The sequence below is a fragment of the Schistocerca nitens genome, chromosome 4, assembly GCF_023898315.1.
Source record: "Schistocerca nitens isolate TAMUIC-IGC-003100 chromosome 4, iqSchNite1.1, whole genome shotgun sequence".
NCBI lineage: Eukaryota > Metazoa > Arthropoda > Insecta > Orthoptera > Acrididae > Schistocerca > Schistocerca nitens.
The window spans coordinates 205,759,919-205,785,441 of NC_064617.1; the positions used below are offsets into that span (position 1 = coordinate 205,759,919).

Here is a 25,523-nt window from a genome sequence, read left to right on the forward strand (position 1 = left end):
TCCTTGGTTCCTTCCGGCGACTGGCTGATTTGGTGAAGACAACCAGCATCGCACGCGGAGTGCAAGCTGAGCTTAATATCTGCAGCATAGTGCCCAGAGTCGATCGCGGTCCTCTGGTTTGGAGCCGTGTGGAGGGTCTAAACCAGAGGCTCAGACGACTCTGCGACTATAATGGTTGCAAATTCATCGACCTCCGTTATTGGGTGGAGAACTGTAGGGCCCCCCTAGACAGGTCAGGCGTGCACTACACACCGGAAGCAGCTACTAGGGTAGCAGAGTACGTGTGGCGTGCACACGGGGGTTTTTTAGGTTAGAGGGACCCCCCCTTGGGCGAAACGATAAAATACCTGACGGCTTACCAGAGAGAACATCAGCATCGTTGATAAAGAACGTCCGTCCTCAGAGACCAAAAACAGGAAAAGTCAACGTAATATTGGTAAACTGCAGGAGTATCCAGGGCAAGGTTCCTGAATTAGTATCTCTTATTGAAGGAAATAGTGCGCATATAGTATTAGGAACGGAAAGTTGGTTAAAACCGGAAGTGAACAGTAACGAAATCCTAGACACAGAATGGAATATATACCGCAAGGATAGGATAAACGCCAATGGTGGAGGAGTATTTATAGCAGTAAAGAATTCAATAATATCCAGTGAAGTTATTAGCGAATGCGAATGTGAAATAATCTGGGTTAAGTTAAGTATCAAAGGTGGGTCAGATATGATAGTCGGATGCTTCTATAGACCACCTGCATCAGCAACCGTAGTAGTTGAGCGCCTCAGAGAGAACCTGCAGAACGTCGTGAAGAAGTTTCGTGATCATACTATTGTAATAGGGGGAGACTTCAATCTACCAGGTATAGAATGGGATAGTCACACAATCAGAACTGGAGCCAGGGACAGAGACTCTTGTGACATTATCCTGACTGCCTTGTCCGAGAATTACTTCGAGCAGATAGTTAGAGAACCAACTCGTGAAGCTAACGTTTTAGACCTCATAGCAACAAATAGACCGGAACTTTTCGACTCCGTGAATGTAGAAGAGGGTATCAGTGATCATAAGTCAGTGGTTGCATCAATGACTACAAGTGTAATAAGAAATGCCAAGAAAGGAAGGAAAATATATTTGCTTAACAAGAGTGATAGGGCACAAATCGCAGAATATCTGAGTGACCACCATCAAACGTTCATTTCTGAGGAAGAGGATGTGGAACAAAAATGGAAAAAATTCAGAAACATCGTCCAGTACGCCTTAGATAAGTTCGTACCGACTAAGGTCCAAAGCGAGGGGAAAGATCCACCGTGGTATAACAATCATGTACGAAAGGTACTACGGAAACAAAGAAAGCTTCATCATAGGTTTAAGAGTAGTCGAATCATAGCTGATAAGGAAAAGCTGAACGAAGCGAAAAAGAGCGTAAAGAGAGCAATGAGAGAAGCATTCAACGAATTCGAACATAAAACATTGGCAAACAATCTAAACAAGAACCCTAAAAAGTTTTGGTCATATGTAAAATCGGTAAGCGGATCTAAATCCCCTATTCAGTCACTCGTTGACCACGATGGCACCGAAACAGAGGACGACCGAAGAAAGGCAGAAATACTGAATTCAGTGTTCCGAAACTGTTTCACTGCGGAAAATCGTAACACGGTCCCTGACTTCAGCCGTCGCACGGACGCCAAAATGGAAAATATTGAAATAAACGATATCGGAATTGAAAAACAACTGCTATCACTTAGTAGCGGAAAAGCATCCGGACCAGACGAGATACCCGTAAGATTCTACAGTGATTATGCTAAAGAACTTGCCCCCTTTCTATCAGCAATTTATCGTAGATCTCTGAAAGAACGTAAAGTACCTAGCGACTGGAAGAAAGCGCAGGTCGTTCCCATTTTCAAGAAGGGGCATAAATCAGATGCGAATAATTATAGGCCTATTTCGCTTACGTCAATCTGTTGTAGAATAATGGAACATGTTTTATGTTCTCGTATTATGACGTTCTTAGATAATACAAATCTCCTTCATCATAACCAACATGGATTCCGCAAACAGAGATCATGTGAAACTCAGCTCGCCCTATTTGTCCAAGAAATTCACAGTGCCGTAGACACTGGCGAGCAGATTGATGCCGTATTCCTGGACTTCAGGAAGGCATTTGATACGGTTCCGCACTTACGTTTAGTGAAAAAAATACGAGCTTACGGAATATCGGACCAGGTTTGTGATTGGATTCAGGATTTCCTAGAAGAAAGAACACAACATGTCATTCTTAACGGTTCAAAATCTGCAGATGTAGAGGTAATTTCGGGAGTACCGCAAGGAAGCGTGATAGGACCTTTATTGTTTACAATATACATAAATGACTTAGTTGACAACATCGGTAGCTCCGTGAGGCTATTTGCAGATGACACGGTTGTCTACAAGAAAGTAGCAACATCAGAAGACTCGTACGTACTCCAGGAAGACCTGCAGAGGATTAATGAATGGTGCGACAGCTGGCAGCTTTCCCTAAACGTAGATAAATGTAATATAATGCGCATACATAGGGGCAGAAACCCATTCCAGTACGATTATGCCATAGGTGGTAAATCATTGGAAGCGGTAACGACCGTAAAATACTTAGGAGTTACTATCCGGAGCGATCTGAAGTGGAATGATCACATAAAACAAATAGTGGGAAAAGCAGGCGCCAGGTTGAGATTCATAGGAAGAATTCTAAGAAAATGTGACTCATCGACGAAAGAAGTAGCTTACAAAACGCTTGTTCGTCCGATTCTTGAGTATTGCTCATCAGTATGGGACCCCTACCAGGTTGGATTAATAGAAGAGATAGACATGATCCAGCGAAAAGCAGCGCGATTCGTCATGGGGACATTTAGTCAGCGCGAGAGCGTTACGGAGATGCTGAACAAGCTCCAATGGCGGACACTTCAAGAAAGGCGTTACGCAATACGGAGAGGTTTATTATCGAAATTACGAGAGAGCACATTCCGGGAAGAGATGGGCAACATATTACTACCGCCCACATATATCTCGCGTAATGATCACAACGAAAAGATCCGAGAAATTAGAGCAAATACGGAGACTTACAAGCAGTCGTTCTTCCCACGCACAATTCGTGAATGGAACAGGGAAGGGGGGATCAGATAGTGGTACAATAAGTACCCTCCGCCACACACCGTAAGGTGGCTCGCGGAGTATAGATGTAGATGTAGATGTAGAACTGCGAAGCGGCCTGCGGAGTATTTCCACACCACTGACACACGAAGGTGTTGATCTGTACGTGTTTGGAAGCAATATATCGGCATAACAAGCGTGCTATTAATCATTGCACACTGAAGCGCCAAAGAAACTGCTGTAGGCGTGCGTATTCAAAAACAGAGATATGTAAGCAGACAGAATACGGTGATGAGATCGGCAACGCCTATATAAGACAACAAGTGTCTGGCGCAGTTGTTACATTGGTTACTGCTGCTAAAATGGCAGGGTATCAAGATTTAAATGAGTTTGAACGTGATGTTGTAGTCGGCGCACGAGAGATTGTACACGACATCTCCGAGGTAGCGACGAAGTGGGGATTTTCCCCTACGACCATTTCAAGAGTGCACCTTGAATATCAGGAATCTGGTAAAATATCAAATCTCCGACATCGCTACGGTCGGAAAAAGATCCTGCAAGAACGGGACCATCGACGACTGAAGAGAATCGTTCAACGTGAAAGAAGTGCGACCCTTCCGCAAATTGCTGCAGATTTCTGTGCTGGGCCATCAACAAGTGTCAGCATGCGAACCAATCGAGGAAGCGTCATCGATGTGGGCTTTCGGAGCTGTAGGCCCACTCGTGTACTCTTGATGACTGCACAACACAAAGCTTTACGCCTCGCCTGGGCCCGTCAATACCGACATTGGACTGTTGATGAATGGAAACATGTTGCCTGGTCTCGTTTCAAATGGTACATGGCGGGTGGACTTGTACGGGTATGGAGACAACTTCATGAATTCATGGAACCTGCATGTCAGCAGGGGACCGTTCAAGCCGGTGGAGGCTGTGTGATTGTGTGGGGCTCGTGTAGTTGCAGTGATATGGGATCCCTGATGCGTCTAGATATGACTCTGACAGGTGACAAGTACGTAAGCATCCTGTCTGATCACCCGCATCCATTCATGTCCATTGTGCATTCCGACGGACTTGAGCAATTCCAGCAGAACAATGCGATACCACACTCGTCCAGAATAGCTACAGAGTGGCTCCAGGAACACTATTCTGGCCGGCTGGAGTAGCCGAGCGGTTCTAGGCGCTACAGTCTGGAACCGCGCGACCGCTACGGTCGCAGGTTCGAATCCTGCCTCGGGCATGGATGTGTGTGATGTCCTTACGTTAGTTAGGTTTAAGTAGTTCTAAGTTCTAGGGGGCTGATGACCTTAGAAGTTAAGTCCCATAGTGCTCAGAGCCATTTGAACCGTTTTTTTTAACACTATTCTGAGTTTAAACACTTCCTCTGGCCGCCAAACTCCCGAGACATGAACATTATTGGGCACATCTGGGATGCCTTGCAACGTGCTCAGAAGAAATCTCCACCCCTTCGTACTCTTACGGATCTATGGACAGGCGTGCAGGATTCACGGTGTCAGTTCCCTCCAGCAGTACTTCAGACATTAGTCGAGTCCATGCCATGTCGTGTGGCGGCATTTCCTCAATAGTGCCTTTCGGAAGGAAAGTCGCCTTCCCTCCAGGGATTTCCTTTAGCGCTCACGATGCATTCTGTAACACTTGCGTGCTGATCGAACTTGCGGACAACAAACATAGCAGCGCCTCTGAATTGCTTCGATGTCTTCCTTTAATCCGACCTCTTTGGGATTCCAAACAATCCAGCAGTAGGACCTACTTAAAAATGTGTTTTATACTCAGTCTCCTTTGTAGATGAGCTAAACTTTCCAAAAATTCTCCCAATAAAACGAAGTCGACTATTCGCCTTCCGTAATAGCAACATGACGTGTTCATTCCACTTCATGTCGCTTTGCAACGTACACACAGATATTAAATCTATGTGACTGTGACAAGCCCACATTGCTAATGCCGTATTCCAACGTTACAGGATTGTTTTTTCCACTCTTACGCTTAACTTACATTTAGCGGTAGCTGCCATTCATCACACCACCTAGAAAACTTGTCAAAGTCATTTTGTGTCCTCTTACAGTCACTCGACGACGACACCACAGCGTCATCGGCAAACAAGCGCAAGTTGCTGCTCTTCCTGTCCGTCAGATCACTTACGTAGAAAGAGAATAAGTTCTATGACACTTCCCAGGCTCTCTCCTGACGACATCATTGTCTCTGACGAACACTCGCCGTCGAGGACAATGTACTAGCTCCTATTACTACAGAAAATTTCCAGCGACTCACACGTCTGGGAACCTATTTTACATGCTCGGAGCTTCTCAACAGTCTGCAGTGGAACACCGGTCAAATATCTTCCGGAAATCTAGGAATGTGAAATCTGCATGTTACGCTTCATCCATAGTTCGCAGGATATCATCAGAACAAAGGGCCAAGCTGAGTTTTGAGCGAGCAGTGCTTACCAAACCAGTGCTGGTTCCTGGACGGAAGCTTTTCTGGTTCAAGGAAATTGCATGTGTTCAAGAATTCTGCAACAGACCGATGTTAAATATATTGGTCTCTAAATATGGGGCTCTATCCTTCTACCTTTATCTAGACAGGGGTTGTCTGCGCTTTTCTCCAGTCGCGTGGGACTTTGCGCTGGGCGAGATATTCGCGACAAAAAACGACCTAAGTAATGGGCCAATGCCGCAGAGTACTCAGATTCCATCTGGACCTGGCGACTTATTTGTTTTCAACTGTTGTATGTAACATCTTCCTGCGCAAATGACTTCTTAAACGCGAAATTTAAAACGTCGGCTTTCCTTTTCCTGCTACACGAAGCTCATCGACGAGTGAAGGGATACAAGCTTTCGACTAGCTTAGTAGTTTTACGTATGACCATAATTTTCTCGGGTTCTCGACAAGATCTTTCGTTAAGGTATGAAGCTGGAAGTTGTGTGTTTCGCGCATCGTTCTTTTATACAGATGCACGAATTCCTGTTGACATTTGCCTGTTGTCAGAGCGTTTGAGAGCTAAATGCTAACTCAATTCACATCAGCTTCCACCAAAAAGTTCAGCCGAATACGCTCCTATAAAGCAGTTACGTTCTACGTCATTTGCAAGAGGGCCTTCGCCCAGTACTATAACAAAGATTTTTTATTTACAATTTTTGTGGAGCGTGCCCTTTGCTGTGCGGGCCCTAGATAGACTACGCGTAAATACGAGCTTGACAGGTAGATCTTAATAATATGCCTTGTCTGTGTAAGCCGTCTACGAAGCTCACCAAGCGAGGTAACGTCGTGAACGACATGATGGCTTGCAATCGTAGGACCAGCGTCCCCATCTCATAATCCAAATTTATTCGTGTGTTTTCAGTGGTTTTTCAAAACCACTGTAAGCGAATGATTGGACAACCGCGCTCGATTTCTTTTGCCATCCTTCCTCAACTGACGACTACATCGACGACTGCACGTTAAACTCTTTATCTTTCGCTACTTTTCTGTAGCTGATGATGTTGCGAAAAAATGTATCGGTTCGAATCCGGATGGTGTAAGGGATCGTCTTCACCATTATGTGACCTTATGGTGTGCATTCTCTCATTATTACACTGTGTCTTGGGCTTATCTCGAACCAGTCTGCAATGTTTCGTCACTGCTGATCATAATCGTTTGTCAGGTTGGCGACAGCGCCCCTCTTGATATTATTCGAGTTGGCAACGTTTTGGTGCTAGGTTCCACCCTCTCCCTTCTCTTCATTTCCATAATCCACCGTACCAACATATACTAAACTTTTACACTTAAAAATCCCTATATACCACTGACTCACACGTAATACACAACGCTGAGGAAAGAAAGTGGGTCGTATGTTCTCTGAACATCCATGAATGTAGCCCGTCGTAATAACGAGGCACCTCTTGCCAATAAATGATAACCTGGGGCCTTTCATAAAACATGTGCGAATATAAGAGGGCGCAACAATACGGACGTATTATTGTAATTTCAAGCACATTGTACAATTAAAAATTACTATTACCTTGAAAAACCGATAAACTGAAGTCCATGCACTTACCAGAATTTCCCAGAAACAGCTTGCAGAAATCGTCGAAACTGCCTTTATAGCCTTCGAGGAGCTTACAATGATGGTAGTAGGAAACACACGTGTCCTTTGCATTGCGGGCCACGTATATTACCTGTAGATCAACGAGAAAGTAATGTCACTGTGTGCAAAAGCTAATACTTCATGCAGCACCAAACCAATTACTACAAACTAATTAACTTCCTCAGTCCTTATGTAACATATACGCTACAACCATTTTTCTCAGCTCAGGCAGTTAACAACCTTGCTGTGCCTGATTATAGTGAGTACTTTACGCCACGTGCTTTCTGTAAATTACCCGTTTTCGTTTTTGCGAAGTAGGTTGCAGCATCTGACTAAAAAAAGCTGTTTACCACAGTGTCAGCATGGCTTCGAGCAGTGAAGGTTATTTCTGCTTTTTTTCAGTAATTTCGAACTAGAATGTGTTTAGAACATGCTACAATGTGTTAATTTATGCTACGCTATCGATTGATTCATTGCTCGTGATTGATTATTTCTACACAACAATACGGTGTTTTATCTTTTTCGATATAGCGCTGGTCCATATTCAGAAATGACCTACACGTTCACATTCACAAGAGAGGATGCAAGAAGATGAAGAGAGTGAAGTAGAAGGGAAGGAACAATGATAAAGATAACGCACTTCAAGTGAGGAAACGCACCAGAACATCAGAGCCGTTGCCATCACCAACAGCAAGGACGTCCACGTCATGAAGCTACCCAAGATGATGAATAAAAACACGGGGAAGCCTTTTCATATTCGTGTTACCTTCATGTAAGAATATCACATTTGTACAATGCACTAAGTGCAAAACATATCTCTGTTTCGGAAAAGAAGGAACTGTTTTCTGAAATGCTATAAAGAAATACCATAATTTTGAAAAAAATTCTGGTTGTGTTTCCAAATGTAATAAAAAATAACATTTCGTGATCCTAAGTATATTTATGTATTTCAGTTGTCAATTTATAAATAAAATCCATCAAAGCAATCCCAGAAAACATGTTATTACTGGGATGAAAGACGTATTTGAGTCCTAATGTCATGCTACATGCTGGAATATTTTGGTGAATCACAATTAAGTTTTTTAATTTAATATTTTAGCTTTATTTTGTCCCAGAGCAAGGCACTTTTTATCTACAAAGTCTGAATTCAGCACAAAGAAGGTTAATGCTTTCAATAGGAAATCAAAACGGGTAAAAGATTTTGTATAATGCTCGATTAACATTACAGTATATCATTACAGGCGTTCATTGAGAAGCACAATAAGAATGTCTAAAAATCACACATTTGATGACACATGGTAAACTCTTTCCAGTATGACTTTGGCATAGATACCTTGGGCTTTACTGATCCATCTTGTATCTGCCGAGGCAGCAGCTCCCAGGGAATGTGTGTCTTTATAAAACGCGGCGAAGGCATCTCGTCTATGTACTTCACCGAATTTGTTACATACAAGGGCAACTTCAAGTCGGGGATTCTGGGCAGAATATCTCTGTAGTCAAACAGGGGCGAGTGTCTGAAAATGAAGCGACAATTTGACGTTAGAAATCTAAATTATGTCTCTGTCTATTATTAACATGCAAATTAAACAGTAAACATCTACAGACTGCAAAGTTTTCAATACACGAATTTCATGATTTTCATTGAGACTGTGTCCGCAGCTGCTATTAATCGTTTAAATGCCGCATGCTGATGCCATTTCGTTGTACAATCTCGGTCTTAGACTACTATCAAATCGTCTATAGCTCTGATATAATTAAATTTTCCTTGAGGCATTTGAGTCTCATCTTTATCAATGATAGAAGCTGAAGAAATAAATTAAAATTTGTGGCATGGCCACGATTTGAACCCAGGTCTCCCTGCTTAGCAGGCAGGTGTGGAGCTGCACGGGCTACCCTAGTCCAGTGCCCTCTTTCAAGTATCTTTAGGAAAAAATGCCTCGATACCATGTTATGCTATACAAATTTCTGCATCTATGTATATTTCAATAGTAACCACTGTCACTGTGCTTATAATTGTTGGTGTCGCTGTTGTCGTGTAATTAGCGCTGGTGCACGTACCATCGCACTCAACATACACATTATGGCCGCAGACTTGCAGTGATTTGTATGGCATAACGTGTCACCAAAGATTGTTTTTGTAGAAATACTTGATAATGGTCTAAGACTGAAACTGTACAATCACACAATGAACAGAAAGAGGGAAATGAGAGCTGCTGGTGGCACTAAATCATTTAAACCGGTATAATCATAAAATACATAGGGACTTTAGAAAGTACGGTATACATGTCTTTACACGCTAAAACCTTTGTGAATTGTTAGAACAGAGTATATGTTACAGGTTTCCTGCAGACACAGTTCCGTTGAAGTATGGATAAGGTGCATCGCAGCGTGGAAGCGAAATGATGCGGAACTGGTAATGTACTGTAAATTTAAAGTACACAGGACAGTACTTTTAATTGCACACAGATTCACTGTGAAATTCTGGCGGTATACGAAACAAACGCAATGCCAAGTCCAGCCGTAGTGAAATATTGTCAACAAAAGAATATCTGGATGGAAAGAGGTTTTCCAACGTTGAGCACGTTCACATATCGGTTCTCTAATGGCTCCATGTTCAAGGAGCAGATTTCTGTCGTCCAGGAATTGAATGGTTGGTATAAAGAACCGATCACTGGATACAGAGACTCGCTGACTAAACTAAAAATCTGTGTTACAAGCCGACCGGTGTGGCCGTGCGGTTCTGGGCGCTTCAGTCCGGAACCGCGTGACCGCTACGGTCACAGGTTCGAATCCTGCCTAGGGCATGGATGTATGTGATGTCCTTAGGTTAGTTAGGTTTAAGTAGTTCTAAGTTCTAGGGAACTGATGACCACAGATGTTAAGTCCCATAGTGCTCAGAGCCATTTGAACCATCTGTGTTACATTGGAGTGTAGTGTAACATTCAATAACAGTTACTTAGCCTACTCTAATAATGTGTAATGTACTTTTTGAAATCCCTCGTACATACAAAGACTGTAAAAACGGGTTTGCAAAGACAAAAAAGAATTTTCCAGTAAGAAATTGTCTTAGACCGGGAGTCCCAGATTACCATAGCAGGAGGAGCTGCGAACTATTTCCTTACAGCTGAAAATGAAACGGACAAAAGGCACAGAGAACCGTGCATTTTCGGAGATCTGCTGGAAACTGGAGCCAACGGGATAAATTTCTGAATTTCAAACACAATGATTCTATAAAATGTCCTTAAATACAACTGTCAAGACTTAAAATTTCTTTTGTCGGACGGGCTGTTTGTGATATTGTACCGATACTATAATACCATGAAAAACTTCTAGGTGCTGACGAATTGGAGCATTTCTAAGCAAAGAAATTGCGTTATGAAGGATAATGAATGTGCTCAAAAATACCCAGCTAACACTGTAGCGAGCTAAAAGCTAATTCTCCTACACAGCGATTTTTAGAGATAAAAAGAGGGAGCCACCGTGGGAAGCAGTTGGCCAGTGGCAGCTGTAAAATTGCTTCGGGGTCCCCGGTACGCAAGAACACAGCGAAAAAAATTAAGTAAAATTAGGATTTAACGCTCTACCGACGATGAGCTAATTTAGGACAACATTTTAATTTATTTCACGTAATCGTTATGTAAGGTGAGACAAATTGTTGTTATTTCCTCAGGTATACTCCAAATTACAAGATGTGAGGTATTTCTATGGTGTGCCACTGTTAGAATGATATAACGTGGATGATGCCCTAGATAAAGCCAGTGTAAACTGAATGAACTTTCAAAACTCGTTGCATAAGGAATGTATAATAATTAAACCATCGTTATTAACAAAAGAAATATAATTTGAAAACTGCTTTTTGTACTGTTATATAGTGTTGACGTGAAACCACAACTTCCCAGATGTTAGAAACTGAGAATAAGATATTATGGGAACACTAATTAACCGAAAGAACATAGGCACTTGCTAGCGGACATTAATGTTGGGTTTGCCCAGTACTCCGTCTTCATGCAACAGGTGGCACATCGGGACCATCCGACCGCCGTGTCATCCTCAAATGAGGATGCGGACAGGAAGGGCGTGTGGTCAGCACACCGCTCTCCCGGTCGTTGTGATGGTTTTCTTTGACCGGAGCCGCTACTGTTCGGTCGAGTAGCTCCTCAATTCACATCACGAGGCTGGGTGCACCCCGAAAAATGGCAACAGCGCATGGCGGCACGGAGGGTCACCCATCCGAGTGCCGGCCACGCCCGACAGCGCTTAACTTCGGTGATCTGATGAGAACCGGTGTATTCACTGGTGCAAGGCCCTTACCCTGCGTTTACCCTGCCTTCGCCTTTTTTGCAGGGCTGTGCGCTTCTCGGAACACGTTCAATAAGGTGTCTGAATGTCTGTGGAGCGATGGCAGCTCATTCTTCCTCAACAGCCGAAACAAGATGGATGATAGGGTCAAGAGTGAAGTCGACGTTCTAATTCATCCCAAAGGTGTTCCATAGGTATCAAGTCGGGACTCTGCGCACGCCAGTCCATTTCAGTAATGTTATTGTCCACAAACCACTGTCTCACAGATGCTGCTTCATGACAAGGCGGATTGTCATGCTGATATAATCATCGTCCCCGAACTTTTCCCCTGCTCTATGCAGTACATAATGCTGTAAAATGAACTCGCATTCTTCCTCATTTAGCGTTTTCTTAAGGACAATAAGTGAATCATACTATAACAACGAAAAACACTCCCGTACCATAATACCGCCTCCTCCGTACTTCATTGTTGACAGTGCACGGTATGGAATGTACTGTTCTCCAGGTGTTCGCCAATCTCGAACACCTTCACCGGATTGTCGCAGAATATAGCACAATTTATTATTCCAAATCAATCGTTTCCATTTACTCACTGCCCAGCAGCATTGCTTCTGTCTATCAACATTATCGTATGCCTTAGTAAAATCAATAATTGCTGTTTTCTGATTATTTGCTTAATTAAAAATACTGCATCCGTTGTCGACCTGCCCTTTCGAAATCGCATATTTCTTCACCCAATAAACTTTCATTTATAATATTTAACGTCTTGTTTACTAAAACAAAACGAAATTCTGTGTGCAGTGCTCAGTAAGGTGATTTCTCTATAGTTCTCGCAATTATCGCAGTCTCCATTTCTAAATAGTGATATTACCTTTGCTTGCGACCAAGGTTCTGAGAGAGCTCTATTCCTCCATAACGTATTAAATAATTGCAGTGCACTCTTATGTAGTACAGTGCCTCCTTATTTTAGCAGTTCAGCGTTCATACCATCTATAACAGTAGTTTTTCTATTCATGTAGAGTTGAGGACTTCTCTCAGTTCATTCATACATAAATCACCTACACAACCTATTTAATTCCATCGCCTTTATGCTCTGTGGAACATGTTTCTTCACATCCCAAATTCTTATAATGTTGTACCCATTTTACTTGTTGAATGTTGTTTGTTTCAGCAACTTCTTTTTCAACGTGACTGAACATTTTCATTGTTTTATAAATTAACTTTTGCGTTCCGTGAATATAGCCTTCTGTTTCGCATATAAACCTATCCCAAGATTCTTTATTAGCATTCTTTACTAGCATTTCTATCGGTTGTCAATTTGATGATTCTCCTCTGTTAGCTCATTGAGGGATTTGAGATAAACATTTTGTTTTTTTATAATTTCATCTAACACTAGCGTCCACATTTCACCCCTTTCTTTCTTCTAATGTTTTTTCTTTTTAAGTCTTCTTCAGTTTCAATATTTTTCCATTCCTTACTTATTTCGTCCGATTGTTCGTTCTGCTCTAGTTCTTGGTTAAATCCCGTGTGGCACAGATCTCGTGCTCTATCCCATTTAGTAGGTATACTTTATAGAGATCTTCCTTTCCCATTTCTTCTGTCAACCTTTTGCTCTTTCTCCATTTGGTGTACATATTTATTTGAGATATCACCAAGAAATGCTCGGAACTTACGTTTCATCCCCTGCTCAATCTGTTTTCCCTTCTATCTCCTCCAAATTATTCGTTAATGATAACCTAGTCAGCAAGAGACTCAAATCACTTAAATCCTCTGCTGGCCTTGTATATTTACGGATACCTTTTTTTTGCAGAGGAAAGTATTGGTCATCTTTAGTTTTTATTAAAAGAAACAAAATTACCAAGCAATCTTCCACTGGTATTTATGTTGTTTTCTCCCTTCGTTGCTGCAGTGTTTGGGACAGAATTTAATCTATGCCCTTACATTTAATTATCCTGTCAACATTATTCGATATTAGTTGATTACAGTTTGCCACATAAATATACAGACCTTTTTTCCCCTCCTCAGTTGTGTAAACAGTAATGACAGTGAAGTCTCCTCCTTGACTGCTAAAACTATAATTCGTTTATTTACACGACTCTCTTTTCCCATTTCTTGTGTATACAATTTGCGATCTTTTGCTGGCTCTCTCCTCTTTTCTTTTTCCACTATATAATATCAAATACTCTCCAACAAACTTGTTACCTTGAAGCTTTCTATTGGTTTCTGTTATAGAACCTCTATCTGCCTTAGACATTTTTTTTAAATTTCTGCTAACCCGTCTTCTTTGTTTATTTATCTTCTGACACTTCATTTTGCTAATTTAATTTTATTAGCATTCCATTTACCCTTCTTGTTTCACCGTCCGGTTCGTCATCGTCATACCTGTTCTTGATTGAGGCTGTTTTTTGTATTAGTAGTTATTAGGAAAGTTCACGTGTCCACCTTACGAGGGCTACACAAATGTAGATGAATAGTGGGGCTGCCACTTTGTGGATTTCTAACCCGGCCAGTTTTCTTTTAAGGGTTACCTCCCTGCGTCAGAGTCCCTCCTACCCTTTACTTGATACTGGAGATGACAGGGAAAGGACGTGGTAAGAACACGCTCAGGAGATCATAGGACGTTGTGAGACACACTTCGCCTGGCTCCTTCCCTTTAGCTTGTCAGGCCTGTGTGACCCTTCTGGTAACTAATCGACTGCCTGCTTAACCTACCATAGTCAGAGACGCAAACCTCCTAGCTTGCACCGGTAGTGCTACATTAAGGCGGTATCCCCTGAGAAGACCATCAGCTCATAAATATTAAATTATGAAGTCCCCTGGAATATGGCTCAACTAGAATGTAACCAAATTATTGTCTGTGGCTCTAAATAATTTAGTGCACTCAGTTTCCCGTGAGTGCACAAGCAATACTGAAGTGGCGAGTCACCGTAAACTACTGCAGCTGAGACGAATTATTTGAAATAAAATTGGAAGTCCTAAAACACGTGTGCTTTAAATAAACTATTGAAATCCGTAGACTGACTCGTGAGCCCTCATACGGTGTAGATAACACTGTAAAAATTTTAAGGTATCAGCGCTGGTGCTCCACGTAAACCACTGCTCAGCAAACGAAGAATAAATACAGTTACCGACTGTTGGTTGCACTGTCGTGATCTGCGACAACAGCCGTTAATGTTAAAGCGGGAAAAACCGAGAAGCGAAACCAGAATCAATCAGGAGGCCCCATTTGGGATTGATCGGCCGTCTGGTGCATGTCTTACTATTTGACGCGATTTCGGCGACATGTGCGTTAGTGAAAATGTGATGAAATAGTGAGAATAACAGAACTACTCATTACCTGAGCGAAGAAAATCTCGTATCCGCTCAGGAATCGAACATGGGACGCAATGATCAAGGGGTAGTAATCCAAACTTCTAGACTAGACAACGAGATGAAGACAACAAACTGTCGAAACACAGGATGTTCTTCCAGTGGGTTGCACAATTCCATCTCTAGAATGCCTGGCCAGTTCGTCCGGCCAGACGCGATGATGTCAGCTGTCGCCCTAGACGACGGACATCTGTTGACCACGTCGAGTTTTCCAGTGACAGAATTGTATCAGGCCAGCTGTAAGCCGGTGGATGCTAGCTTCCATTTGTAAAGCTTCATACCACCAGCAGTCTTCTATGCTTGTGAACGCTGAGCAAAGATATTCATGCAGTGGCTGCCCACAGCGGCGAAAGAGAAGTAACAACAGTCATTCCCATCCCAACGAAACAATTGTTAATATTGTTTATACCAGAAACGGCAAGGAATCCTCCCTCGCGGCGACACACGAAGTACGACGAGCGCATTTCGGATGCTTTCGTGATGATCTCCGAAATTTTTCGCGCGTGATTGGTTGCCTGTCGCCACCTAAGGAGAACGCGGAGAAGACACATTCTATTCCATGAAACAACGTCTCTTTCTTTCTTTTCTAAAATAAATAAATAAAAACAGGCAGGTCTCTCGGCATAGATCGTAGGTGCGCCAAACCTGCGGCGGTCGATTTCCGACCAGATTCGCTTTTCATGACCCCACAGTTAGCACTGGCAACGCTACACTCTTTGTAGGACTTGAATTTTCTGTGCAATCCCTCTTCACCACCTATTTACTTCTCGTGTAGTTGCCTACGCTCAGAAATAGGCAATAAGTAACTACTGACCTGCAGTTAGTTCTTGAGCTGTCCCACTTTCCAAAGACTTGGTCAATTAGCCGAATTCAGTACAGGTGTACCTATCACAGGACGCACAGCCACCTCAGTTTTCAGCGTTACTCTTAGAGCATACAGGGTGTTACAAAAAGGTACGGCCAAACTTTCAGGAAACATTCCTCACACACAAAGAAAGAAAATATGTTAAGTGGACATGTGTCCGGAAACGCTTACTTTCCATGTTAGAGCTCATTTTATTACTTCTCTTCAAATCACATTAATCATGGAATGGAAACACACAGCAACAGAACGTACCAGCGTCACTTCAAACACTTTGTTACAGGAAATATTCAAAATGTCCTCCGTTAGCGAGGATGCATGCATCCACCCTCCGTCGCATGGAATCCCTGATGCGCTGATGCAGTCCTGGAGAATGGCGTATTGTATCACAGCCGTCCACAATACGAGCACGAAGAGTCTCTACATTTGGTACCGGGGTTGCGTAGACAAGAGCTTTCAAATGCCCACATAAATGAAAGTCAAGAGGGTTGAGGTCAGGAGAGCGTGGAGGCCATGGAATTGTTCCGCCTCTACCAATCCATCGGTCACCGAATCTGTTGTTGAGAAGCGTACGAACACTTCGACTGAAATGTGCAGGAGCTCCATCGCGCATGAACAACATGTTGTGTCGTACTTGTAAAGGCACATGTTCTAGCAGCACACGTAGAGTATCCCGTATGAAATCATGATAACTTGCTCCATTGAGCGTAGGTGGACGAAACTAAAATGAGCTCTAACATGGAAATTAAGCGTTTCCGGACACATGTCCACATAACATCTTTTCTTTATTTGTGTGTGAGGAATGTTTCCTGAAAGTTTGGCCGTACCTTTTTGTAACACCCTGTATAATTCTTGACCCGTCGCAACGCTTTAAGCCAACGCACAGATCTTTAGTTCACAACAGTACTATGAAAATAAATATAAGTCCTAACTGTCGCTAACTCGTAAAAGTCCACACTCGATCAGAATCCTCATCTGGAAATATTGTTGAGTTCTCAGAAACGCACTTAAAAATCCGGCTAAGTCCGCGAAACCACCATGTAAAGTCAGAGTCCAAACTGTGACTCAAAAAGAGAAATTTCATAAGTGCTGAGGGAATTCTAATTCCAACAGAATGTGTGGCCCATCGGTCGCGAAGGCTCACGCTGTCCCTGCTTCTGGCGTGTTTGGAAATTCGAGACCCCTGCGTTCGGGACAGCTTGTCACGCCACAAACTCTTACACATCCATCGAATGAATGCAGTTTCTTTACTGGAACAACACATAAACATAACACGTATATAAAATCCATATTCATTCAGCAGTACAAAAACGCAGATTGAAGAGAAATAAAACTTAAATATCGTCTTCATAACACCGCCTTCTTCAACCATCTATTTGCTTCTTTTTCGTTACCCAGACACTTGTAAGTTACATCATATAGGTATCGGCTTATTTCCATAAAATGTGGAACAGGTTTGACTGGTATGCTGTATAATTATTTTAAGCCTAAAAATGTTATATATTCGCCGCCTTTTGAAGGAGTTGCTGACACTGATCTCATTTAAGGCTTCGATTTAAGAAGGTGACAGGTTGGATATTTTATATCCTGACAACTGATGACATGGTAAAAATCATTTGATCTTTTGGAAAAGGCAGTGTTATAAAAACAATTTAATTTGCAGCTAGGAGAAAAGATATTTGTATTCTCTAATTTGACAAGACTATTAAATTAAACTTACTCCAGGAACGGAAATCTCTCTGGAAGAGGGATTTTTGCTTTCTCGAAATCCAGGTCGTTCTGAATACACCACACCATCTCCTGTGTCCATGTTGTACCTGTGAAAAAGAATGGAATAATTAAAATATTATTGTTGCATATACTGTAATTAAACAATCAAGTGGACTGGAGGAATAAGATTCGGGAACGGATACTTTTTAATACTGAATAGTCAGAAAATCGGAGGAGACAAAGTCGACAGTTTTAAAATTTTTCTGCTACAGAAGGAATTTAAAAATTAATGGAACAGAAAAGCTGTGCAATCAAGAGATGTTGAAAATCAATCACAGGTAAAAAAAAACGATATGCATGGAAAATCTTAAGACCGCCGACTTGTACAAATCTTCGTACAAGTCGTCCAAAATGAAACCTTTCCGAATATGTTTTCGGTATTTCGTGACACAATAATCTCAACATGAAAGCGTCCATTAGAAAACTATTCTAATGAGTCCGAACACCGGAAAATATTGCTCGAGTGATAAAACAGCCTGCAGAGGAGACAATTGAAATCTGAAATCCGGTTTGTTATGGAAGTGGAATCTGAAAGATAGTCATCTCTGATTATTATCGAATAAGACCTGCATCTCCATCGTTACACTTTCTGTTACGGAAGAGCTAAAGATACTTCACCAATCTGTGCGAGTTCAGTTTTACCGGTGCTTTCTGAATGAAGTGAGATCGGGATGTCTGGACTCCTATTTTTTTTTTTTAATTGAACACTGGATCAGCCTGTCCGTGAATGAGTCCTCGCCAGACAATATTGACCAGAGCGTTGTACAGTTGACGCGTAATGCAAAGACTGGTATACGCTGAGGAATGTTCGCACTGGTTTTATTTTGATCACTTTGTACAGGAATTTCTGAAGCATCCAGAGGCATTGATTGACTGTTCCGTTGGTTCTTTATGAACATTTTATTCGTTATGCATTTAGAGAGAATATGACAATAGAAGAGGCAGTGGAAAGGAAAAATTCCATATGCATACAAAGAGTACACAATGCAACGCAAATAACTGAGGTAGTCGTCGTTCCAGCTAATTAGATACGAAGAAATTGATACTGGAAGATGTGACTGCACCATAATAAAAAAGTAAAATATAAGTAAACTAAGCAAGTGCACAGAAAGCTTTTGAAAAAAGTGTAGAATATTCCTAAAATCAGATTATCACCAAAAAAATGTGTAGAATATTCCTAAAACCAGATTATCATCAAATAAGACCTGCATCTCCATCCTTACACTTTCTGCTGTGAAAGTGGTACAGGTACTTCACCAACCAGAGCGTGTTCAGTCCTGCTCGTGCTTTCTGAACGAAGTGATATCGGGATGTTTGGACCCTTATTTTTTCAGTACTGGAAATATTACTGGTCAAAACTAGAATGGAAGTTCTATAAGACACAGACACACACACACACACACACACACACACACACACACACACACACACACACACACTGGTCACAACGTTATGACCACTGCCCAACGCGAGACAATGCTTCTTGGCGGCGCTGTGGGCTCGTGGCGTAGTAAGGTAAGTAAATAAACAACAAACAGAGACGAATGGGGAGTTATTGTAGCGACACTACGGGCTACTCTCGTGGCTTAACGTCTGGAAAAAAGCATTGCGGAAACGAGGAAGCTGGCCAACTAGTCGAGTGCTACAGTCGTGAGCGTCTATAGAAAGTGTGTGAAGAATAGTGAAACCGCGAGGAAGGCGACAAGGTGTTTGATGTCCACGCCTCATCACAGAACGTGAAGGTCGGTGATTCCCCCGCTCCGTAAAGCAGGAGAGGTGGCGATCTATGGATGATCTGACGACAGAATAGAATGCTAGTGCTGGTACAACAGTTCCAACGCACATTCTTGGAAATGCGGCTCTGCTGAAGACGACACCGAAGTGTTCCCACGCTGACGCAACGACATCATCAGTTACGATTACAGTGAGAACGGGATTATTCAGTATGGACCGTGGATCAATGGAAACGTGCTGCCTCGTCAGATGAATAAGGCTTTTTCCTACAACAGATTATGGTTCTGTTGTCCCCATCATGTAGACCAGAGGCGTCCCATTCACGACCAGCGCGCAGCATGCGGCACAAAGCAAGTATCATTGCGGCCCAAGAAGTGAGCACTATCACACGAAAAAAAAAATATATATCCTTTATGTAAAGGTATGATAAACTGAAACGTAATTCTAAAGACGGAATGAAATACACAGCCATACTTTTCGATTTGACGCAAGAATTTTGAAACCGATTTCAGGATTTTAGAAAAAATAATCACAATTTTTGTAACTATACGACAGGTTTTACAAATATTGTAGATACGTTGACAGAAGATTTTTAGGTGGAATGCGTAGATCGCAATCTGGTGTTTAACTAAAAGAAAAATTTCATCATGCATCTCTGTAGGACTTTTACAAATCATAACTGCGCAGAGACGTACGTTTGTGAACACTTATTTTCAAGAGTAAAACACATGAAGAAGAAAAATAGCATTAAAACCTCAGATCTTGAACATTGCAGCCTCTTCGATCGGACCTGATACTGATGCATTAGTTTCCCAAATTCAACAGCCGTGTGAGGTAGCAGCGCGGTCTAGGGCGCCTGCTCACGGTTCGCGCGACTCCCCCCGTTTTTTTTTTTAATTTTAATTTTTATTTTTATTGATCGTTGTGTTTGGTTGTTGCGGACGTCACATGATAGCCGTTCAAGTTCGTTTGTTGATCCTTCCACTCAGTTTTTTTTATTACAGAGGCCAACCAGCTCTCTGACCGAACACGCTGAGCTACCGTGCCGGCGTAAATTGCAGCCACTTCGATCGGACCTGATACTGTACATTAGTTTCCCAAATTCAAAAGCCGAGGTGGGTAGCAGTGCGGCCTCGGGTGCATTGTCACGGTCCGCGCGGCTGCCCCCGTCGGAGGTTCGAGTCCTCCTTTGGGCATGGGTGTGTGTGTTGTCCTTAGCGTAAGTTTGTTTCAGTTAGGTTAAGTAGTGTGTATGCCTAGGGACTGATGGCCCATGTGCGGCTGATCCCGGTGTAGGTTCGAGTCCTCCCTCGGGCATGGGTGTTTGTTCTTAGGATAATTTAGGTTAAGTAGTGTGTAAGCTTAGGGACTGATGACCTTAGCAGTTAAGTCCCATAAGATTTCACACACACTGATGACCCCTGCAGTTTGGTCCCATAGGAACTTACCACAAATTTCCAATTTTTTCCCAAATTCAAAGTCAAATTTCACATTAATTCTATTATTTGTAATTAACAATATATAAAATTATTGATGAAATCTCGTACTGGAAATAAAGATGTCAACTAACTTCCGTTTTCCTTTTTCAATGTAAAGAATCACAAATTAATAAATTCCAAATTACATAAATGTGTTAACTATATACCTTAGAACGTCTTCTTTTCCTCAGCGATTATTTTTTGTGTTAAGTATATTATATGTGGCTCAAAATGTCTCGTCCTCTTCCTGTGTGACCCATGCAAGCTAAAAGTTGGACATCCCTGATCTAGACGAACGTCTGCTCTAAATACGCGCCGCGCCATGAACGCCAATGGGTCAGTTTTATGCTATGTGGAACATTCGGCTGGGCTTCCAAGGGACCTGCAGCAGTAATCGAAGCCATCATGACTGCTGTGGACTGCATGAACATTGTCGCTCGCTACTGTATCCCTCCATGCTTGATTTCTTTCACTGCCTCGGTGACATCTTCCAGCAGGATAACTGTCTGCGTCATAATGGCAGAATCGCGCTACAGAGGATTGAGGAGCATGATAGTGAACTCACGATTTCTTGGCCACCAAATTCGCCTGATCTAAACCCAGTGGAACACATCTGGGACGCTATAGGGTGACAGTTCCGCGGCCACGAACCACCGCCCCGTAAATTACGGCAAGAGTGTGACCCCTGCGCAGATACGAGGGTCACTTCAAAAGAAATGCACACTATTCTTTTTAAAATCCATCTTTTACTCTACATGTTTGAAAGTTTTACAGTGTGTAGATACATCCTTTAGGAACAATATTTTCATTTCTCCACATAATTTCCATCCCTCTCAACTCTCTTACGCCATCTTGGAACCAGCGCCTGTATACCCGCGCGGTAAAATTCTGGACCAAGCTGTTGGAGCCACTGTTTGGCAGCGTGCACAAAGGAGTCATCATCTTCAAACCTTGTTCCACGAAGAGAGTCTTTCAGTTTCCCAAACACATGATAGTCACAGGGAGCCAGGTCAGGACTGCAAGGCAGGTGTTTCAGTGTTGTCCATCCGAGTTTTGTGATCGCTTCCATGGTTTTTTGACTGACATGTGGCCGTGCATTGTCGTGCAACAGCAAAACATCCTGCTTTTGCCGATGTGGTCGAACACGACTCAGTCGAGCTTGAAGTTTCTTCAGTGTCGTCACATATGCATCAGAATATATGGTGGATCCACTTGGCATGATGTCCACAAGCAAGAGTCCTTCGCAATAGAAAAGCAACATGGCCATAACTTTTCAAGCCGAAGGTGTGGTTTAGAATTTTTTTTTCTTGGGTGAATTTGCATGATGCCACTCCATTGATTGCCTTTTTGTCTCTGGTGAAAAATGATGGAGCCATGTTTCGTCACCTGTCACAATTCTTCCAAGAAGTTCATCTCCACCATTCTCGTACTGTTCCAAAAGTTCACTGCATACCGTTTTTCTTGTTTCTTTGTGAGCAACTGTCTACATCCTGAGAACCCACCTGGCACAAACCTTTTTTAACGCCAACACTTTCGGTATTCTGCAAACACTTCCTTCCCCTACCCAACGTAGCGTGACAATTCGTTCACTGTGATGCGCCTGTCAGCAGTCACCAATTTGTTAACTCTCTGCACATTGTCTGGAGTGTGTGCAGTACGAGGCTTGCCGCTGCGAGGACAATCCTCAGTATTGCAGTGCCCGCTTTCATCACGTAACCTGCTTGCCCACCGACTAACTGTGCTGCGATCGACAGCAGCATCTCCATGCACCTTTTTCAACCTCTTGTGGATGTTTCCCACTGTCTCGTTTTCACAGCACAGGAATTCTATGACAGCACGTTGCTTCTGACGAACGTCAAGTGTATCAGCCATCTTGAAGACATGCTGTGACGCTGACACTCACGGAACAGGTTGAACAAGTTTGAAAACAAGCGGGAAGGGTGTATTTACACACTGCAAAACTTTCACACATGCAGAATGAAAACTGTATTTTTACAAAAATAGTGTGCATTTCTTTTCGAGTGACCCTCGTATAATATGTCACATACCTCAGAAAATCTACCAAAGCCCTGCCGGACCCACACCACGCACAATCGCCACTTGTTTTGCGTTTTCAAAGCTGATCAATACACTATTAATCAGAAGGTCGTAATGTTTGGCTCATCGTACAATCTGACTTGTTTCTATTGGCACTATAATAGGTACTCATTCTGACTACCACTCGAATCCTGCCTCGGGCATGGATGTTTGTGATGTCCTTAGGTTAGTTAGGTTTAACTAGTTCTAAGTTCTAGGGGATTAATGACCTCAGCAGTTGAGTCCCATAGTGCTCAGAGCCATTTGAACCATTTTTTTGACTACCACTCGTTATTACACATCATTTAACTCTCATTCTCAAAGCATCACGAATTCGTGCGAACACATCTGACTGCCCTCGTATTCGGTCACGTGTACAGGACACACGTTTCTGGAATGTGTTCACGTTATCGATGAGTGTGGAATACGCCAGTGCCTTTATATGTCCCTGTAGCCAGGAATCTAAGGGCAAATTCACATAGAAATGGCGTGGCGTGGATGCCAGGTGTCGGCGAGTCAAGGACGTGGTTACGGACGGGATGTGAGCAATTCACACTGAGGAGGCGCGGTCAGAGAGACGCGGGAGGGTCGTGCTAGAATGGATCATAATATGTCGTCTTCATCAGACCAAGATATTGATGCACAGCATGTCTTGTAACTCTTAAATGTTGAGCAGCGAAGAAAATATTGGGTACTTCTTGGCACATTCTACGTAATGAAAGAACTGAACGTGTCTCCCGAGCTTTTCCAGCATTTTTACAGAATGTCTCAAAAGTGTTTCTCTATTGCGTTAGACAAAGTGAAAAGCAACGAAATTGGGCTCTATTTCTGCCAATAAGTAAGGCAGAAAAACCGAAATATTTCAGAAGCACAGCGTTGTAACTGCTCTGATTCAGCGTTGGGCGACCAGGAAACTAAAATAAATAATCTTTCAAAATGATAGAGAGCAAAAATCAATCGTCGTTTCCATTCTAGCTTTATTAAAGCAGATCCAGATTTCGGCTAGCAACTAGCCATTATCAGCGCAGTATTTTAGAGTTGTTATGCATGCCCTAGTACGTCTACACCTGTGACAGGAGTTCGAATACCACGTGTAGACGTACTAGGGCATGCATAACAACTCTAAGATACTGCGCTGATAATGGCTAGTTGCTAGCCGAAATCTGGATCTGCTTTAATAAAGCTAGAACGGAAACGACGATTGATTTTTGCTCTCTATCATTTTGAAAGTCATGTCACAGTCGTCAAGCGCTTTTCACTTTCCTAATGGAATGTAATTTTATATAAAAAGAAAGTGCTATTTTTTCAACGATAACATAAGTAATTGTGTAATAATTGTTACGAAAATTTGCAAAATGGCGTTTCACCTCAGCCTGCTTCAAGACAGCCGAAATATGTAAGCATAAGCCGGCCGGTGTGGCCGAGCGGTTCTAGGCGCTTCAGTCTGGAACTGCGCGACCGCTACGGTCGCAAGTTCGAATCCTGCCTCGGGCATGGATGTGTGTGATGTCCTTAGGTTAGTTAAGTTTAAGTAGTTATAAGTTCTAGGGGATAGATAACCTCAGATGTTAAGTCCCATAGCGCTCAGAGCCATTTGAACCATTTTGTAAGCATAAAATAGGTAACCAAACAGGTAAAATATCCAGAACACAGAATACTTTAGTTATATCAATAGAAGAATTCCGTTTCTCATTCGTTGCTCGCTCGAACACACGCCATTTGTTCGACATATATGTGCGAAAATAGTTATTCAATGTTTCGTGGTTGAAATTGTTAGAGTAGACAAGAAAAATTTACGTATGCAGTACATAGTTAACTCTGCTGAAGCATCTACGAATGTCTACCGCTAGTTTTAAAAAGAAAATAGCTCTTAATGCTGTATTAATGTAAAACGCGATTGTAACTGACTTCGTAAGCCGCATACGAATGAGAAACAGAAGCCACAAATCTGTTTACGGCACAGCCATCACATGGAGTGTTGCGTATCGTTGCTCGTCACGGTCAAACGTCAAAATGTATCACTTATCTTCTAGCGACCAGAAAGAAGAATCGGTCTCTTTCTAGTGTTAAAAACAATTTTGATATGTTAGTTATATTTAGAACGCAGTGACCTATGTTCTAAAACCCACCAAACGTAAACTGGCCAGCAACTACATTCTTCACTGCAAACTTCTCAAAATGTGTTCGGTGGTTTACTTGCTATGGCCTTGCCGCAGTAGATACACCGGTTCCCGTCAGATCACCGAAGTTAAGCGCTGTCGGGAGTGGCCGGCGCTTGGATGGTTGACCATTCTGGCCGTCATGCACTGTTGCCATTTTTCGGGGTTCACTCAGTCTTGTAATGCCAACTGAGGAGCTACTCGACCGAATAGTAGCGGCCCCAATCAAAGAAAACCATCGTAACGACCGGGAGAGCGGTGAGCTGACCACACGCCCCTCCTATCCGCATCCTTAACTGAGGATGACACGGCGGTCGGATGGTCCCGATGAGCCACTTGTGGCCTGAAGATGGAGTGCTTTCGGTGGTTTACTTATTTCAGAAGTAACTATGGGCGATAATTAAAATAAAACCAGTTCACTATCAAGCTGGAATGTCAAGACTATACCGGCGGGGTCAGGGATTTTCTCTGCCTCGTGATGGCTGGGTGTTGTGTGCTGTCCTTAGTTAGGTTTAAGTAGTTCTAAGTTCTAGGGGACTTATGACCACAGCAGTTGAGTCCCATAGTGCTCAGAGCCATT

The 25,523-nt window shown here is 42.6% G+C and overlaps 1 protein-coding gene across 2 annotated transcripts in view; it reads right to left on the minus strand.

Annotated features, from left to right (window-relative positions):
• The window catches only part of LOC126251872 (luciferin sulfotransferase-like), a 146,008-nt gene that overhangs the window by 20,371 nt on the left and 100,114 nt on the right, over positions 1 to 25,523 (minus strand). For both annotated transcript variants that reach the window (XM_049952561.1, XM_049952560.1), the window contains exons 2-4: positions 17,447 to 17,543; positions 8,530 to 8,710; positions 7,167 to 7,287 (exon numbers count right to left, since the gene is read on the minus strand). In XM_049952561.1, coding sequence (XP_049808518.1) covers positions 7,167 to 7,287; positions 8,530 to 8,710; positions 17,447 to 17,543 — 399 coding nt within the window. The remainder of the gene's footprint in view (positions 1 to 7,166; positions 7,288 to 8,529; positions 8,711 to 17,446; positions 17,544 to 25,523) is intronic.